General features: G+C 43.5%; 2 protein-coding genes across 2 annotated transcripts in view; both read right to left on the minus strand.

The window, feature by feature from the left end:
• Nucleotides 1-11,249: 11,249 nt before the first annotated feature.
• LOC311246084 (ferroportin) lies at nucleotides 11,250-16,772 on the minus strand (the record flags this gene model as incomplete). The annotated part of the gene is made up of 8 exons (XM_084336158.1): nucleotides 11,250-11,509; nucleotides 11,790-12,476; nucleotides 12,857-13,111; nucleotides 13,929-14,055; nucleotides 14,970-15,085; nucleotides 15,238-15,397; nucleotides 15,542-15,609; nucleotides 16,673-16,772. 8 exons carry the CDS (start codon nucleotides 16,770-16,772, stop codon nucleotides 11,250-11,252), a joined length of 1,773 nt encoding a protein of 590 aa, XP_084192284.1.
• A 2,222-nt stretch (nucleotides 16,773-18,994) lies between these two features.
• LOC311246561 (sodium-dependent neutral amino acid transporter B(0)AT3-like) overlaps nucleotides 18,995-19,311 on the minus strand; it is a gene marked incomplete at both ends in the record, with an annotated part of 29,048 nt that continues 28,731 nt past the window's right edge. The window contains one exon of the mRNA XM_084336711.1: nucleotides 18,995-19,189. Coding sequence (XP_084192837.1) covers nucleotides 18,995-19,189 — 195 coding nt within the window. The remainder of the gene's footprint in view (nucleotides 19,190-19,311) is intronic.

A 19,311-nucleotide genomic window follows, 5' to 3' on the forward strand; every position in this document is an offset into this window, starting at 1 on the left:
GTCGAAGGTAACTCCTTTAATATTCATCAGCACAACTACAAGATACAATACATTCCTAGAAAGCTAAACAGAATGCCGGTGGAACTGCCACCGCTAAATAAGAACGTTAGAGGTTCTAGAAGGGTCTACTATGACATCATCACCAACGTTCCAGCATGTTCTACTATGACATCATCACGAACGTTCCAGAAGGTTCGGGCAGAACTAAGGTTCTAGAATGTTCTGCCATGACATCATCACAAACGTTCCATAATGTTCGGGCGGACCTAATGTTCTAGAATGTTCCTAACAATAGTTCCGTGGGTGAATTATGTACCATTACAATCACTACACAAGCCCCCCCAGAATTCACCCATAGTCAAAATCCCCCCGGCGGGGGGGAACAACTGCCTGGCCTCGGCGCGTGCCGAAAACCGGGGGCGGGGAGGGAGGAGCGGCGTAAGTGGTCTCGCCCTCCCCGACACCCGGGGGCACTGACATCGGTGAGGTCGCCGGTGACTCCGTGGGAGGCAGATCCCGGAGTAACGGCGGACGGCCTCTGCGGGGGGGTAGGGCCAACTCTACGGGTTGGGAAACGTCCACGTGTGCAGGCTTGATCCTGTTTACTGACACGGTCTCCTTCCTACCGCCCATGTCGATCATCAGGTCCTTGTCACCGTGCTGCAGGACCCTAAACGGGCCATCGTAAGGGGGGCGTAGGGACCCACGGTGCGCGTTAAGGCGAACAAAAACGTACTCCGCCTTGTGCAGGCCGCGCGGCATCCGGGAAACAGGGGTACCATGCTGCGACGTGGGGATCGGGGCGAAGGTCTGCACGGCTTCCCGCAGGGAGGCGCGTTGGCTGACCCACGGAACTATTATTAGGAACATTCTAGAACATTAGTTCCGCCCGAACATTCTGGAACGTTTGTGATGATGTCATGGTTGACCGCGGACCAGGGAGTCGTCGCGTCCGGAATAAAATCCCCTGGGACGCGCAATGTCTGGCCATATACCAGTTCCGCGGACGAGGACTGCAGGCACTCCTAAGCCCGAGCATGACCCACGGCAGTTTGTCCACCCAATTGCTAGGACCTTGACCTTTTCCAGGTAGGCCCTCTCGTCGTTTGCAGAGATCAGGCCCACCACTACTGTGTCATCAGCAAATTTGATGATTGTGTTGTTGTTCCACTGTGCCACACAGTCATGTGTGTACAGGGAGTAGAGGAGGGGACTCAGCCCTGGGGGGGCCCTATGTTGAGAGTGATGGATGAGGAGGTGCAGTTGCTTGCTCTCACCACCTGGGGTCCTCCCGTCAGGAAGTCCCAGACCCACTGGCAGAGGTCATAGTTCAAGCCCAGGTCCTTGAGCTTGGCTATGAGTTTGGAGGGGACTATGGTATTGAATGCTGAGCTAGTTCCCCTGCCTCTTGTCCAGGTGTGAGGCTGCTGTGTGCAGCACATGGGCTATGGCGTCCTCCGTGGACCTGTTGGGGCGGTATGCAAATTGCAGGGGGTCCAGGTTGATGGGAAGGGAGGAGCAGATGTAGCTTAACCCCCAGGCTGCTGGCGACCGCGTTCCAGAGCTCTGAGGTAAATTGTGAGCCCCGGTCGGAGGAGAGGTCGGACGGGGTCCCGAAACGTGCAACCCACGTGCTGATAAAGGCGCGGGCCAGATCGGAAGAAGATGTCGAGGCGAGGGGGACAGCTTCCAGCCATCGGGTGGTCCTGTCCACCATAGTAAACAGGTAGGTAAACTCGTGAGAGGAGGGAAGCAGGCCCACGAGGTCAACGTTGACATGATCGAATCTTCTCTCGGGGACTTCGAATGCCGCCAGCGGGGCCTTAGTATGTCGGTGCACTTTAGCCCGTTGGCAGGCCACACATGCGTCGACCCAGGTCATCACGTCTTTCCTGAGCCCTCGCCGCACGAATTTCTGTGAAACCAACGTGCTCAAAGCCTTCCTACCGGGGTGAGACAGGCCGTGCACCGCCTCAAAGGCCCGCCTACGCCAGCTTTTAGGGACTAGCGGGCGGGGGTGTCCGGTGGTGAGGTCACAGAGCAGGGATGCGCCTGAGCTGCCAATCGCGGCGTCCGCGAGGCGCAGACTTGTATCCGCTGCCTTGAGGGCATGGATGTCGAGGTCGGAGGTCTGTTCCAAGCTCATGCTGACGTAGTCGAGGCCCAGCTGCACAGCTCCGATGACGACCCTGGATAGGCAGTCTGCGACCACGTTGGCCTTCCCGGCGATATGTTGTATATCCGTGGTGTACTCGGAAATATATATTATACTAGTGAAGTACTGCCTCACTAGTTGTCATGCAATAACCTCCACTGTTGTACCTTGTCTTCTACTCCATCCTAGGTTGTCAAAATGGGCTGGGGTGAGGTGTGTTTTAGGAGTAAGGTCAAGCAGCAGTCTGACCAGTTTGTTTTGTGATGTTTGTAGTCTTGTTTTTAGTGCCTTTGAGGTGCTTTGGTACCATGAGGTGAAAGCATAGTCGTAGTACCCTTGAATGAGTGCTTCTGCCAGAGTCTTCAGGGTATTCTTGTTTACCAAAGAGGAGATCCGGTACAAGAATTTTGTTTGTTGGTTGACTTTTTTGATTACATTGTTTACCATTTTGTCACAGGAAAGATTTGCCTCTAGGATGGCCCCCAGGTATGTAATTTCATCTTTCCTTGGACCCCCGACCAAAGACCGCCTTTGTAGCCAAGGAGCGTCTGCTCCGAAAGCAATCCCAGACGAGTGCTGAGAGTGGGGGAAGGTGACATAAGAAGACGAAGAAGTCCATTGTTTTGGCGAGAGCCTCTGAATGAATGGGAGCGGATGGCCATTTTGAATAATCATGCTGAATTTCCATGGGATTATTATAAACTTTGGACCTGTACTACATAAGACTTTAGGCTATGGAACCGTTATGTTTTCCAGCTCCTTCCTCTCAGCTGGAACTTAAAAACAGGCATCTGGCAACCAGTAAAAAGAAATGTGAGTACACAAAACTTAAATTTTTTACAAAAGTGTTCAAACCTCTCTTACTTTATTTCATTAGCACTCAAAGTGATTTTTCTTTATTGTGTAAGGAACTTCAAACTTAAAAAGAGACCATACTCATGCATGTGCAATAAGTATAAAATATAATAAATCACAAATTACTTTGGGTATGCAATCGTCAAAAAACGTTTTTGCCCGATGCGTAATTAAGTGGTTAACTTAACGTTACATGGCAAGATTCAGCAGAGAGACACTGTCATCTGTAGATTTGGCAAAGAGCAGGTATCAGTCCGCTACAATGATGCACCTTCAAACTAGCGTTAGCTGCCTAGTGCAGTCTGCCCAGCTGTAACGGAAACGTTTTACGAGTTAGGATAATCTGCAGCTGAAGACCCATGCACCGTTCACGTTGGAAAACTATGATATTACTGAAGAAAACTGTTAACAGAACTCGCTTTAGGGCGTCAATAATGTGGTCAAGAGACATGGATTCTATCTTGTGCCTGAACTGGTTTGGCTTCTTTTATTCACACATGAGCAATAGTTATACAACACTCTACTCTCTTTGAGAGCCGTTGGGGGAGAGAAAGAAAGGGGTGGGGACCTTCCCTTTTATAGTCGCCCCTAAGGTAGAATACCTGGGTAGCTACGCCCAGAGCGCCCTCCAGTGGAGACAGATATATATGCACCAATGGCAATCTCTGGTGGAGACAATGATCTACACAGGTAAACAGCTACAAGTGTAAACAGTCATATGTACAGTTGGACAGTCACTAACAGCCCCATACAGAGTCTCTTATCTCAACGAAAACCATCTCAAGTATCTTCAATGATATGTCTGCACTGTGAGTCTGTTGAAATGACACTCGGTTGTATTCAGATTTCTCTTATGGTCATTAGACATCATTAGACATAATGCAACCTTTTTTTGGGAAGTGCGTTTTCATATTAACACATCACTTGTGTTAATGAAAATATATTGGTAGTCTCTGGTCTTGCCGGGACCCACCAGGAGCTCATTCTGGGGTTTGGAGTGGTTTCAGAAGAAGACGGAGCCTTCAGGTAAATTAAATTCCCCTGAATTGCAAAGATAGATAGGAGTCCATTTCAAAGATGCACTACGTAAGAATGCACACCATGTGGGCATGAGATGTAACTGCATCTTGTTTAAACATGGAGAAAACAGCAACAACAAAAATGCATTTATTCAAGCAAGGCACACAATTGGAGGTGAGCTTCCCACTCTCCAGGACATTTATAACAAGTATTGCAGGGCCAAGGCTAAGAGAATAATCAAAGACTCTAGTCGCCCAAACAACTGCCTCTTTGAACTGCTGCGGTCAGGCAAGCGCTACCGGCGTCTCATGGCCAGTACAGAGAGACTCAGAAGGAGCTTCTATCCCCAGGCCATCAGGATGCTCAATGACAATAACACTATGTAACAACCCATCACCTACACTCACTGCACACACATCCACATGTACACACTCACTTTAAACAAACACTCACCTTACCACTCACTTTACTCACTTTAGACACTTTAACACACTTCATATTTATCTATTATTAAAGAGATTTGCACTACATTCATACCTCATTTGCGAGAATTGACGCTAGGAAATGGCGGCGCATTTTGTTTGTTGTCCTATGACCTATGAGGAGAAGAGACCCAGGACTTTCTATGGGCTTTCAAATAAATTAAAAACTAAATTAAATTAAATAAAAAAACTACACTTCCTAGGTGGCAGCCCCTGTCAATCATCTGACTTCTGGATTGAATTTTTATTTCTCTTATACTTTGGGATTATCTCCCACAAACCTGAACGTTATTGCCATAAAACAGAACACAGTTAGTTTCTCTACCTTTCTGTGAACGTCTAACGTCTAACGAACGTCAACATCTCCTGTTTAATCATCTTCCCTTTATTAATTTGCTTAGATTTTCTGTACACGTGATCTCAAGAAGGTGCTGAATGAGCGCAGTGGCAGTTTTTCCATGTCTGGTCATTTTGAGCATGGTGTTATTCACTGTCAAAGATAAAAATAAAAATAAATGTATATTTTCTTTTGGTTCATCATAATTTACTCAAGCCTAGTAACAGACACAATATGTGTGACACTAGGAATACATTCCCTGAGAACCATAGATGTCCCTAGATACCAAGAACATGCAAATGGCCCTTGTAGAAGTGGAGCAATCTTCCACTTACTTAGGTATGTATTTTCTGACCTCTTAGCATTCCAAGGCAGGGCGCTAGGCCAGCTGTTCTAGTGTTAAGATGATGTTGTTTCTTCCTCCGTGCTCCAAACTCTTCCAGGAGACAAAGAGAAACTTCTCACACGCCCTCTCTCTCTCTCAGTTTTCTCTCTTTTTCTCTCTCTTTTCACTCACCATCTATCTTGCCCACTCTCTCTCTCTCTTCCTTCCTCTATCCATACTCTTACTCCCTCCAAATCACGTCAAATGTATATACACTCTTTTCTGGACACTTTTTGTATCACAAACAGTACTGTATTTGCAAATCTGGTATGTCATAAATGTGTAGCAGTAGGCCTACTGTCTATCTGTATGTCGTGTGTGTGTAGCGTGATCCAATCTGCGTTGTGTCTGGTGTGAGGTGGACGTAGACTCAGACAACGGTACTCAGTTGATGGTGTTTTATTGGTGATTCCCTGTTAGCAAACCAAAACAGCACGTACACAAAAACATGGCGTAAGCGACCATCATCACGTAGTCCACCTGTGATTGCCAAACAGAATACGAGTTAGCCCACAACGGTACTATGGCTGTTTTACACAGGGCGAATTAATGTCATGTACACAACAGGGTATTTCAGTACCAAAACCAAAATATAAATCAATTTTACAAATTATACATAGCAATTAAATCCAATATTAGGTAACCGAAAGCGCGTACCTCTGCTCTCGTTCTCAGCAAACTCAAAGAGAGCGACCACTTCCGCCGGCGTCTACCTTGCCGACAAACCGGCTAAACCATTTTGTACATTGGTTGAACGTATTTACAATACAACAAATATTCAATGGAAAGATATCCTATCCTCTCTAAACCCATTATAAAAGACCCAAAAGGGATTTCGTTTGGAGAATCAATAACTCAATATGAGGAAATTAATATAAACTAGTAACCAAGGCACCCCTCCACAACACTAGAGTGAGCTCGGTCCACTTTGTTCCTTCAAAGTAAGAGTGTTTCCGTCTTGGCCTACTTATTTAAGATAAAAGATAACAGTTTCTGTCCATGATTCTAGCATAACAACTTCACTCTGCTACATTCTCCCCTACTGTTTTATGCCAGATCATGGACAGTGTTCCCTTCAATCAACTCAACAGCGTAAGTATAAACCAAAGAAATAGAAAATAAAAAAATAATTACAATAAGTCAACGCGTCACATGTAACTCAGTGTATTCCCTTAATTCCAAACCTAGAAAATAGGTTGACCAGCTCAAAAGCTATCCGATGAAGGATCAGGAAAAATAAAGGGTAGCTAATCCCTCATCTAACCATAGGCAAAAAAACATGCCATGTACATATTTATACCATGGAATACACCAAAATTACCAAATCATGTCTAATGCAATAGACAACCGTAACTACCAGTATGACTCAAAGAAAATCAAACAGCAAAATCAATGAAAGAAAAGAAAAAAATTCTAGTAATAAAAAGAATTACTCAAAAGAAAACAAAAAAATTGTGTCATCTTTCAAGATGACAGCAGAGCCCTGACTCTTTGTACAGCCATCGTCTGAATAAGCCTGTTAACTGGCCTGATGAGCCTCCCCAGCCTAGTGTAAACCCCTTGAGGTACCTCAACTACACTCGGTGTGACAGTGACAATGGCCGATTCAGGTTCACTCACTGGTACAAATAAGGATGCACTACAAGGGGCCTCCTCCGAAGCCATCATGTCTCCAGTAAATTATTCCACAGTTGTCGTGTCTGACGACTGATCACTATCCTGATAAACAATTACAGAGTATGACTCCTCTGATTCAACATCTGCATCTGGTCCCTCCATCCAAAAGTGGCGTGGTTTCTTCAGTTTACACTCCTGCTCCTCACCATTATTTGTCTCAAGTGTAATTCTATGATGTTGATCACTAAAGAAATCCCAATTTGGCATGTTGTCTTGTATTAGACGGCTCTGTGTGACATTGACCCCTGCTGGACAATAAATACATTACAGACGTTTGCCATTATCTTTCAACCTCCCTCACCATCTGCCATCTGCAGTTCATGCCATCATTATATTTCCCTCCTCTTTCGTCTTTTTCTTTGTTGTTGACCTACTACTGCTACCCTCTCTCTCTCTCTCTCTCTCTCTCTCTCTCTCTCTCTCTCTCTCTCTCTCTCTCTCTCTCTCTCTCTCTCTCTCTCTCTCTCTCTCTCTCTCTCTCTCTGTCACAAACTGTAGCTATACTGTATACAGAATGTTGCACTCCAGTACCTCGTAATTAGTAGACCTACTGTAGTGTACAGTACACTATACACCGGTATCATGACATCCTGTATGTTCTCCAGCGGTCAGCAGAATCTCTAATGCCACTTTGGGATATTTCCCCTATTAAATATGCATAGTTCACAAGGGACAGACGGTATTAGGCCATGAGGTAGTCCATACTCTGGGAATGATTCCAACTGGAACATTAACCCCTGAAGGTTGGACTGGTGACTTTATTTAAGTAATGGTTTGTGACTGAATAGTGCCAGAGGGATATATTTAGTGACATTAGAGTGAGTGACATTGTTTAATTTTTGAATTTTTGATTTTTTTTTTACTGTATGTGGCAATGTTGAGGATAACTGAGTTGTCTAATAATAGTATTACTTTAATAATAATAATAATAATAATAATAATAATAATAATAATAATAATAATTATTATTATTATTATTATTATTATTATTATTATAATAATAATAATAATAATAATAATAATAATAATAATAATAATAATAATAATAATAATAATAATAATAATAATAATAATAATAATAATAATAATAATAATAATAATAATAATAATAATAATAATAATACTTTAATAATATTAATAGTTAGTACTACTTTAATAATAGTACTACTTTAATCATAGTTACTTAGTAACTGAATAATATTTAAAAACAAATATTTGTTTTTAAAATGTCTATTATTACAGGAAATTGTTTCAGGAAATAACTCAAATGTAACTGTAATACAATTAAAATATTAATATATTATTTTCTACAGAATATAATATTGTAATCTAACATTACTTTGATTGAAAGGTACAGTAAATCCATTAGCTTTTGAGTAACCTTGGCAATATTCTTTTGGAGAAAACAAGAAGTATAACAATAACTACAGTAGAATGGATGCTCATTGGAGTCTCTTGTGGCCTTTTCAGGATGTGTGAGTCACAAGTGCTTTCATGCAGTTTGTGTGGTTTTTATTGAGATTTATGTGCCTTTTGCATACACAAGTTATTTCCAATAGAAAACGCTAATATTTACGTTCAATAGTCCACAATTCAAAACCGAAACTCACTGCCCAATCAAAAGTCTGCAAATCATGTTGTGATTTCTCAAAATGCAACTGAGTGACTCAAACACGAGCTGATTATGATGTACAATTAAATGGTAAAAAAATTGTAACACTTTTATCCAAAGTGCTTTACAATTTTTGTTCCTCACATTCACCCATTAAATATCAATGTGATGACCCTGGTTAAATAAAGGATTTCATAAAAAAAAGGTCTCAGCTGAAAATCATGTTATGATTTCTCAAAACACTAGCTGGTTATGACGTACAATTAGTGCACATTTCTGGCATAATTTATTATTTTATTTTTATTTTATATACATCTACACTACAGCATAGTCTCGGTGGCAGCATTTGAAGCCATTGTTGTTTCGCTCTTGCTTTAAAAAGGTGTACCATAAACAGAAGACCTCTATATGAAAGTCAATGGAAAATGCTGGAAATTAATTCCCCCAAAAGACTTCCTGTTGACTGATGTGAAACATATTCCCACACACTCATCCTTGTGCCTCTGTAACGTTGTGTGCCAAAGCACAGGCTGATGATCAGCCCAATAGTTTGCGAGATATTGTGCGGACACACACACACACAATACACACACAATACACACACGCACACACACACACACACACACACTACTGAATGCATACTTTCCTTGCAGGCTCCGCCTTCCGCAGAGATAATAAATTATCCAAAAAAATAAGTGTCGATAAATTGGGTAGTACAAGTAATTTCAAGAGTGAAATTCATCTTCATGCACATTTTATTGTCTTTTCATAAATATCAGTCTGAAACAGACAACAAACACACAATACTGAGACCTCACAGGGAAATAAAACAAATATATTGAGATGTGGTGCTGGTTTGCATGACAAAGATTTCAACTTTGATGATATCTTCACTGTACATAAAGGAGAAATGAAAAAATATAGTAGCTGAGAGAAAAATGTCCAAGTCAGTTTTCAAACAGTTTTTTTGTTCTGAGTTGAGGTAAGGTAATGTTTCGTTCATCAGAACTAAAACAATGTAAAGCATAGTGTAATACAATACTGCCATATTTGCAGTCATACAGACCTGCTATAGCATACAACAATCAGTGATTTCAAACATGGCACAAAAATGAAAGGATTGCTCTAAAACTGCATTAATATCACTCTGTTTCTATGCGAAGGAAAAGTACCTACAGTTTGGAAGCTAATTTCGTTTGAATAAGTACACAAGCATTTATAGTAGTTTCAATTGGAATATATCAAAAGAGAACAGGATTTCCTTTGATTGCTGTCAGTTTTTCCTGCTTAGATACATGTCCATGATCCAGTTTTAATTGGTAAACCGTAAAGTTTACATGCGTGTTGTTGATATGGTCAATTAGAAAGAAAGGCACGTTTGCCTGATTCATCCACAGAGAAACAAACCAGGAGAAGATTATTCTATGTCCTTCGTCTTTTGTCCATCAAAGGGGGGGGGTCTTCCTTTAGGATCTTCTAAAACAATCTAACGTCAAGTTCCCTTTCGGTTCCTTTTTGGACATCCTGGAGTATTTCCAAGTGGACGGATCAGTAACATATTTGCCACTTGTTAAAAAAAAAAAGTTCTGCCTTATCTGCTTTTATTTACTCTCACCGTCGTTTTTTTTTTTTTTTTACTTCTTCACAACGCTCCCAGGCCTATGTGAAGATGAGATAAAAAAAAAAAATTATAATAAAAAAAAAAATCCATCAATCCATCCACCCTCCCATTCAAAAAGCTGTGTGAGATTAGCTTGATGAGTATGCTTGCAGTAGAATCCAACGGGGGGCCGGGACAGCACTGGTGCTGGTGCCTCAGGGTCCCCTTGCTGTCCTACAGTCTCTCTGACGTTAGGACACCTCCCACGGAGGGACTGCATCCGTCGTTAGGACTTAGGACCTCTCCCACGGAGGGACTGCATCCGTCGTTAGGACTTAGGACCTCTCCCACGGAGGGACTGCATCCGTCGTTAGGACTTAGGACCTCTCCCACGGAGGGACTGCATCCGTCGTTAGGACTTAGGACCTCTCCCACGGAGGGACTGCATCCGTCGTTAGGACTTAGGACCTCTCCCACGGAGGGACTGCATCCGTCGTTAGGACTTAGGACCTCTCCCACGGAGGGACTAACACTGCATCCGTCGTTAGGACTTAGGACCTCTCCCACGGAGGGACTAACACTGCATCCGTCGTGAGGACGTGGGACACCACCCACGGAGGGACTAACACTGCATCCGTCGTTAGGACTTAGGACCTCTCCCACGGAGGGACTAACACTGCATCCGTCGTTAGGACTTAGGACCTCTCCCACGGAGGGACTAACACTGCATCCGTCGTTAGGACTTAGGACCTCTCCCACGGAGGGACTAACACTGCATCCGTCGTGAGGACGTGGGACACCACCCACGGAGGGACTAACACTGCACCTGTCACGGGGCCACGTCAACGTATGTACATGAAGGGAGAGTGTTCACCTGAGTTCATGGTTGGCCGCCCATGGCGCTTGGCCCTGCAGGATGAAGCCGACCAAGGTGGGGGGACAGACACTTGCTATGTTGTGCTGAAATGAATGGCTGGATGGGGTGTGTAACTGTTGCATTGCTTAGCAACAAGACTGCTGAAGGAACAGGAGAGAGACATTCATTTCACGGGCGCAGAGTGGAGTCCGTTTGCACGTGAGGGGGGGGCCACATGCCTGCGTCGCTCGCGAGGGCCGCGTCCGCCGATTACGTGTCGAGGCGGTGTTTTCTCTTGGCTTTGCGCGCGTACAGGAAGTACATGGTGTGTCCGGTGGTGATGAACAAGACGGAGATGATGACCAGGATGCCGAAGTGCTGCGGTTGCGGAGCGGAGATGACCATGATGAAGTGGAGCAGGTCCATCAGGTAGTTCATGGAGCTCTGCACGCCGTTGACCACGCCCCTCTCCGACTCGCAGATGTTCTCCTGCAGGAGCTGAGTCACTGTCAAGTCAAAGGACCACAGACCTGTGACACAAAGAGCAGAAAGAGATCAGTCTTTTCTGCACTCATCATCGCTAACACTTGAGAAAAGCAAGGACCCGATTGCAAACATAGGACAAATACATACTTGATACACTGCAATGGTGTTTTTGAAATAATATCTTTCTGTTTGGCACAAAAATGCAATGTTGGTGTGTTTCCATTAGATTAATTATCAATACCAGGTAGCCTTCTGCTGCATGTTGATCCAGATAATATTGTTGAAACTGAATCGGAAACAGGTTCAGATCCGGCGTCTACTCACCGATGCGCGCTGTGATGACTCCCAGGAACAACAGGATGATGGAGATGTAGGACTCTGGCGCCGCGCCGGCGGGCACATTGTCAAAGAGCACGGTGTTGTTGGTCCAGTGGATGGAGGAGCGATCGGGCAGCAGTGGCTGATTGCTGCCTCCCCTCAGGCCCAGGGGGTAGGTGTGCTTCTGCCTCTGGCTCGCCATGCCCCCGACCACAGCGGAGGAGTTGGCGTCGCCGGAGGGCATGAGCAAGCTAAGATCCATGGGGCTGCCGGGGGCGAAGACGGAGCACACGCACAGCAGCAGGCAGCCCAGGTGGATGCAGCTGGAGATGATGCCGGTGTTCACCAGGCCGTAGGCCTTCCGTAGCTTGGTGAACATGACCGTGCCCATCAGCCCGGTGATGGCCGACACGCCCATCAGCAGGCTGAGCAGAGAGCCGCTGATTCCCTGGGTGTAGGCGTAGCCGGTGGTGATGCAGTCGAAACCCAGCACGGTGGTGTAGAGGAACGCCAGGCCCATGCCGGCCAGGAAGACGGGCTGGCGGTAGTAGGCCCTCCAGCCGTCCTTGCAGGTGCTGAGGAGACAGCGGAGCCTCTGGAAGCACAGTGGCAGGTTGGTGATCCCCTTCAGGCGCAGACTCAGGCTGCAGTTTTCCTCCGTCAGAGCGGGAACTTCTCTGGCCTCGTCTTCCCCTGGTGAAGAAGAGGAATAAGATCTATGAATGCCAACTGAACCATTGCAACGAAGAACCATATATAACTTGACTCAATTATATAAACACAAGACAACCACTCTTTTGAGGTTAATCAGATGCATCATATCTATGAAATCTATTGTAAGACGTACATGAAATCCTTCCCATGTATAATTTTCGCTCAATAATGTGTTACAGTTGTCAACATTGCAGTATTATAACACAATGAATCACACGTGTTGTACTTTAAACATTTTGGAAAAACCTGATATAAACATTGTCTTATTCTCTTGTTCTAATTTCCAGGGTCCTATTCAAGTAGCCCTTCGCCTGGTCTTAGCATTGAAGCTAACAACTACGTGCTGGAGGAGTCCATACCATGAGACCCTCTCCGCCTTCTCCTCGGCTGATAGGCGTGGTCCACCTCCACCCCTGGCGGTTTGACCGACAGGGCAGGGACGATGCGGTACACCCGTGACAGGAAGATGAACTCCACTATGAGAGACACTAGGTTCCAGCCCAGGATGAAGCCACAGCCGACCACGTTGGAAGCCAGAGTCATGACCTGCCCCACGGCCAGTGGGGCCAGGATGTTGGTCACCTGATCAATCCGTCTCATGGTGGCGTTCATCCCTTTTTACCACAATCAAAGACATAGAGGTTAGTGTTGCACTGTGGCGCCGTTCCTGGTCGATTAGCCCGAGTGATACAAGGGCACATATTCAGCAAACATCTAAGAATAGGAGTATGGTCCTAGTACTGCTCAGGGCACATGACCATATACACCTCACTATTTGCTTCCCAATGATTGATAATAGTAAAGAACTATCTATTTGAGTCTCAAACCCCTCATTTCCAGTGTACTTCTAGTTCCAAAAGTTTACAATCAGTTAAATAATTAAGCAATAGCTCACGACAGGCCATGGCATGGTTATTATAACACACCTTTAAAGTTCGGCCCTTTATCTGTAATTTATCTCCCCAGTTAGTAGCTAGATTAATAGATTTAATGGAAGTGGCAATAATCAAATAATCTGGATAAAACCATCGCTTTATCCGTCTGATTCAGATGATGCTACCAGACATTTTGAACCTCTCTTGGTCCATATATGGGCCTATGTGCGTGCCGTGACATGAGGGCTTCCCCAATATGCATGCGTCAGCCCCAGTCTCCTCCGTAGACCAGACTGTCTCATTTAACAAGGCTAACGTGTTTTTCCTCAGATGCGAAGTGATACTGACTTGTGAAAAGGAATCATAGCTGTGGATATACGCTCATTATACCATGGCTATGAACCAATCAGATTGCTTGATTCGAACTACCCGTTTTATAATATATGTTCCTATGCTCAGTTCCTCAGTAGTTCCTGGGTACTTAATCATTGTTTGTGGTCCAAAGTGTAAAGTGTACAGAAATGGGAAAACATTGGCAGAGAGTTGACCGTCTCACCGGCAAGGTGACCGCGGTTGTAGCCGGTGATAACCACGATCCAGTCCCTCTGAATGGCAATGGTGAGTGCCGTGCTTGCAAGGTTTGCCACATCTGCCAGGACGATCACCACCGTATAACAAACCACCTTGTGTAAGTTTTGCGATGCGACATGTTACTACACATGACAGCACAGAGCAGCACAGAGGCTTAGCAGCACAAACACCATGGACACAAGAACAGTGGAAACAACAGACAGGGTATCTCTCCTCTTTGTGATCATAGAGGGGGGGGGGGCAGCTTGTAGATCAACGTCATGAAACCACATTATATACAGCAGGCATTGCCAACCTTTTTTTCCTCATGGGGGGAGAGGGGGGGGGGGGCGGGGGGTAGGGGGCCTGTATTGAGTTTGTAAAAGCCCTGTGACCCTAACGGTTCAATCGCGTGAAAATAATTGTTACTCTCACTGTATTGCAGGCTACTGGTGTTTAGGTAACTGAGTTCAAAGACAACATCCATTCGGAAGTTGCGGCTTTGTCAAAGTCAAAACTGTGACCAACATTCTTGCGGCCATTTTAGTTCGGTTTTGGTTTTTCGAGGGATACCATTTTCACAGTGGGGCCCCGACCCAAAGGTTGGGAATGCCTGTCAAAGGAACACGCCAACATAATGGGAAATTCGCTTACCGTCTTCTCTAGAATCAGACGAGTCGATAGATACCAATTTCCTCCCTGTGTGTTCAGAAGAAAGCTATCCGGCTGAATGCTAGCCTAGCTTAGCACCATGAATAGAAGTGGGTGCGTAGCGGCTTGCCTAGCTAAAAAAGGTGTTAGTTGGCCAACATCTAGGCTAGTCCCTACGTATCCGCTTTCATTCATTTGTGCTATAGACTACAGTAGCTTGCAGCCAGATAGCTTTCTACTGAATGCACAGAGGAAATTGGTATCTATCTTCTTGTCTGACTCTGGAGAAGACTGTAAAGTGCATTTCCCTGTTAGCGTGTTTCTTTAAACCGTCTCGGGTGCAGTGATTTGAGGGAAATGTGTTCTCTCTACTCACAGTAAGCCATCCATCCCAGATCTGCTCAATCCACTGTTTATATGAGAACACCAACATGAGCACAATGCTACACACCGTCACTGAGATGTTCTGAATGAATAGTGACGCATGTGCAACTAAAATAAAGGGGACAAAAGAAATTCAGTTTAAAATCCTCCAAATGAATATGTTTCAGCAGTGTAGGCCCCGATGAAACATGAACCATTATTACTAAGTCACCCATATAACATCAGATTGTTTGGATGGAAATTAAATGGTTGGTGTTTACCTTTATTCCTGGGATTGCGATCAACCCAATCTCCAATCAGGGCCCCGAGAATAAGCACGGACCCAGCCACCACCAACCCAAACACTGCGGTTAACAGCAGGTTGCGACCGTACAGTTCAATCAGGAAGACAGAGATGGCAAAGTGCCACATGCGGTCACCCTGATTGACAAAGGGAAAAAATATAAAAGGTTCTCAGAAGACACGTTTTGGTTTAGATGATGTCATACAAAGTCAGAACCCTGCAGGAATGGAAGTATTGCTGTCCTATTATTTGCTGCAGTGACTTGTGGAATGGCTCCTTACCCACATTGACAGTGCTCCGCTGACATAGATCAAAAACTTGGGTCCCTTGAGGTAGAAGAGCGCTGACCCTTGGAAATGAGGAAACACGCGGATATTTGTCTGATAATGAACGAGAGAATCCCTACAGTCTAAATACTTGTATTGCCTTTCATTGAAATTGTATTAGTGCGATGATAATTGCACTTTGACTTTTATTCATGTTTTTTCTTTATATCATTTTCTAATCTCTTTGTACTTCTTAGGATCTAATATTATGTAAATAACTAAATTTTTGCTAGGTGGTGGAAATACACAACCTAAGGAATCCATACAGTACGTAGCATGCCATGCTAGCTCATTGGGAAGGGGGCTAAATAATGCTCAAAATGTAAGCAACATTTTGGTGAGGGGGGGGGGGGGGGTGATTGGCATGGCCATTATAAAAAAAGATATCTGAATGAAAAGGCATAGCCACAAGTCTCCCCTTTAAGGACATACACACTTTATGTTATTCCCATGCAGTCTTTGGCAAACACCATGCAGCTTTTTGCATGAAGTAAGTAAGCCGTTTCCTATTAAAAATAGTGTATTTGCCTACCTAAACAGTCTTGGAATTGCATAAATTGGGTATGACTCTTGTGGATCCAATGAGCCTCCATAGTAGCCATTTCATTGTAGTGAGACAACATTTAGAAATAACTATTAGTAATTACATAGTAATTAGAGACCATTGATTTAGCAATTACTGTATAACACTTCAGTAGTTACATGTAGTTATACATATATACAACCTTAAACATTTGGTACACATGTGGACAAGAAGTGTCTGAACCAGAAAATATAAATGTTTTGCAAATAGGATTTTGAGAGATTCACTGTAAACACAGGATGTGCAACCATGTTTTCTTTTTATTCATAATAATGTAATAATTTAATTATTAATAATATTAAAGAATAATTATTATATGTAATGGGTACATTCTTGGGTCTTCTTTAATTTAAGCCAGTATCCATGGTTCCAGGATGTTTACATCTGGAGTTATAAAGCATTAAATAGAACAATACAAAAAGAGGCGGAATTAGGCCCAATTCAGCATCTGCCAAAATAACAACAATAATAATAATAATCCAGTTGGAGAATCCTGAGCTCACCTGGTATACTCCGAGCCTTCCTGGCTCTTGCCTCCCTGATGTCCTCGGGTTCAAACTCAACCACCACCCCTCCACATGGCGAGGCAGCTCGCAGGGACATTGCCTGTGGCAGGGGTCATAGGTCAAAGGTCAAAACGCTACTGTACCTGTCCCACCTTGATGATGATGATGGGATTATGTTGTCGTACACTGTATGGCGTTATGGCTGTTTCAACGACAACGTTTTTAATGTTAATTCAGTCCTAGATTTAGTATTTTTCCACTCTCTAATTGCTGTGGTTTTTAACTCTACATTTGACCACTTTATTACGAGTTATTTCCTCATTCACATACTAGGAGGCCATTCTAGAAGACAACATCAACAAAAAAGCAACCCCTGGCTGTAGAGGTTTTATAATTTAACAAAATCACCAGGTTCTTAACAATTTGCAAGCAATTCTCAATAACAACAACAAAATGGGAAACCATGCCCACCTGTCAGACCCTACAAACAACTTTGGTCTATTTGAGAACATGCTGTTAGCTTTGTAAATCGATATAAACTACTCTGATTTGAAATACTTCACACACATTTGATCTACAGTCAATAACATGTAAATTCCAAATTATGAAGCCTGTGAAATTGGTCAATAGGTCAGATCACCTCAACTGTACCTGTCTGAGATTAAGAAATACATATATATATATTATATATATATATGTATTTAAAAAGCATGTCAAACATATACATGAGCTAAACACATTTCAGTTTTTCAAACATGACTAAACTAAAAACCATTCACATTGTGGCTTTGCACAGCCTCGTAAGCACAGTAAGCCGATGGTCGAAATGCAGCCAAAACATAAACTGTTGACAAAAAAATAAATACACATCAAAACAAGATCCGTCACCGTTACCTTAGTTCCGGTGTTACGCTCAATCTTTGCGGTTGTTCCTCAATGGTTTATCTTTTGCCATGTATCATACATTGGGATGTTAGTCTTTCCTGAGAGCTGGAATTCAAGCTGTAGTAGTTTGAAAGGCTTGATAACATCACAGCGTTAAAGTGCACCATTGTATGAAAGTGCCAGAAAAGCAGAACGGGCAAAGGGGGACAACAAAGGCAGCCAGCATATTCCAAAGCACGTGACACGGGGAGGACAATATCACTGTCCACCCGCACTACAAAAAGGGCAACTGTGTAACTCATAAGACTCAAATACACACATGTGCATGGTCACTAACCACTACACGCACACGCACGCATCATCCTTTCATTCTGTCTCTCTCTCTCTTTCTCTCTCTCTCTCTCTCTCTCTCTCTCTCTCTCTCTCTCTCTCTCTCTCTCTCTCTCTCACTCACTCACTCACTCACTCACTCACTCACTCACTCACTCACTCACTCTCACTCACGCACAAACACACACACACAAACACACACACACATGCAAAAAGAGGCCACATGAGCACTGCAAAACGTCACAGGAGAGAACACAGAAAACACTAACATTTCATTACCTGCAATGCCCCTCTATTGTTGTGTATTTGACAAATAAAGAACTTTGAACTTGAACTTGAACTTGTAAGGCTAGTTTACTTGTCTTTTTGGGGGCTTTGCACATGAAACACAAGATGAGATGACAATTTATTATTACATGCATGTCATTTACAGATTGATACATAATCCCGACAAAATGTTTACACAACATTTTACGTTGTAAATATCAAAGAACGCAGCATTGCTTACCATTCCCTTTGCGCATTTGTGTTCCCCGTCTTGTGCATTAATATTAATAACTAATCAAAATCTATCTATCCCGTCTAGTTAAATATGTGCTCGTCACAAACCATTCAGAAAAGGGAATCGGATGTTTGGAGTGTGCTCTCATTTATAGTAAAAGGTCAGTTTTAAGTGGCGGTTTTCCTCCGTCAGACAAATACCAGCACAATGCTATTGTTCAGTTCCAGCCTACGGGTCTATTGCATCTCTTTATGGAATAAAATGGACGGAGACAAAACTGTCGTAATCTATACATTTCATAACTGATGCAATTAAGGACAACAGAAGTACGCACAAAATTGCTGTTGCTGTACTTGATGACAAACTGAATGTAGATCTAATTGAAGACTTGAAATACGATACATTTCAATACAATACAGTACACCAGAGAACAATCCATACAAAACCAAATATGAATCAGTCAAAAATGTAAGAATGAAGACAAATACGGCATACAGCACTAAGTGTAATGAGTCTCCCTTGAAAAAGTAGGCCACTACTGTTGATTACAAATCTGCTAAAAAAAAAAAAAAAAAAAGATGATATAATATATAGGTTTGGTTTTACAAATCTGAAGGAAATTCTTCAACGCCATATGGGTTTGTATCATGTCTGTTCATGATGCGGTTCTTCAGGAAGCATGTGAATTTGTAGGAAGCCCAGAGGGGGATGGAGATCACGGGGATGGTGGACAGGAGCACACAGATACCAAACACCCAGCGAGGGTAAGGCTGAACATCGGCAAGGGGGAAATCCACCTGTAGAGAGACAAAAGCTTTCAGGTCGCACTGCAGACTCACCCTGTACACTGTTTTGAAAGGATTACATCATATAAACACTAGGGATGGGTACCGAATCCGGTACTTTAAAGGGTACCAAC

The sequence above is a fragment of the Notolepis coatsorum genome (assembly GCF_963971535.1).
Source record: "Notolepis coatsorum genome assembly, chromosome: 19".
Lineage (NCBI taxonomy): Eukaryota > Metazoa > Chordata > Actinopteri > Aulopiformes > Paralepididae > Notolepis > Notolepis coatsorum.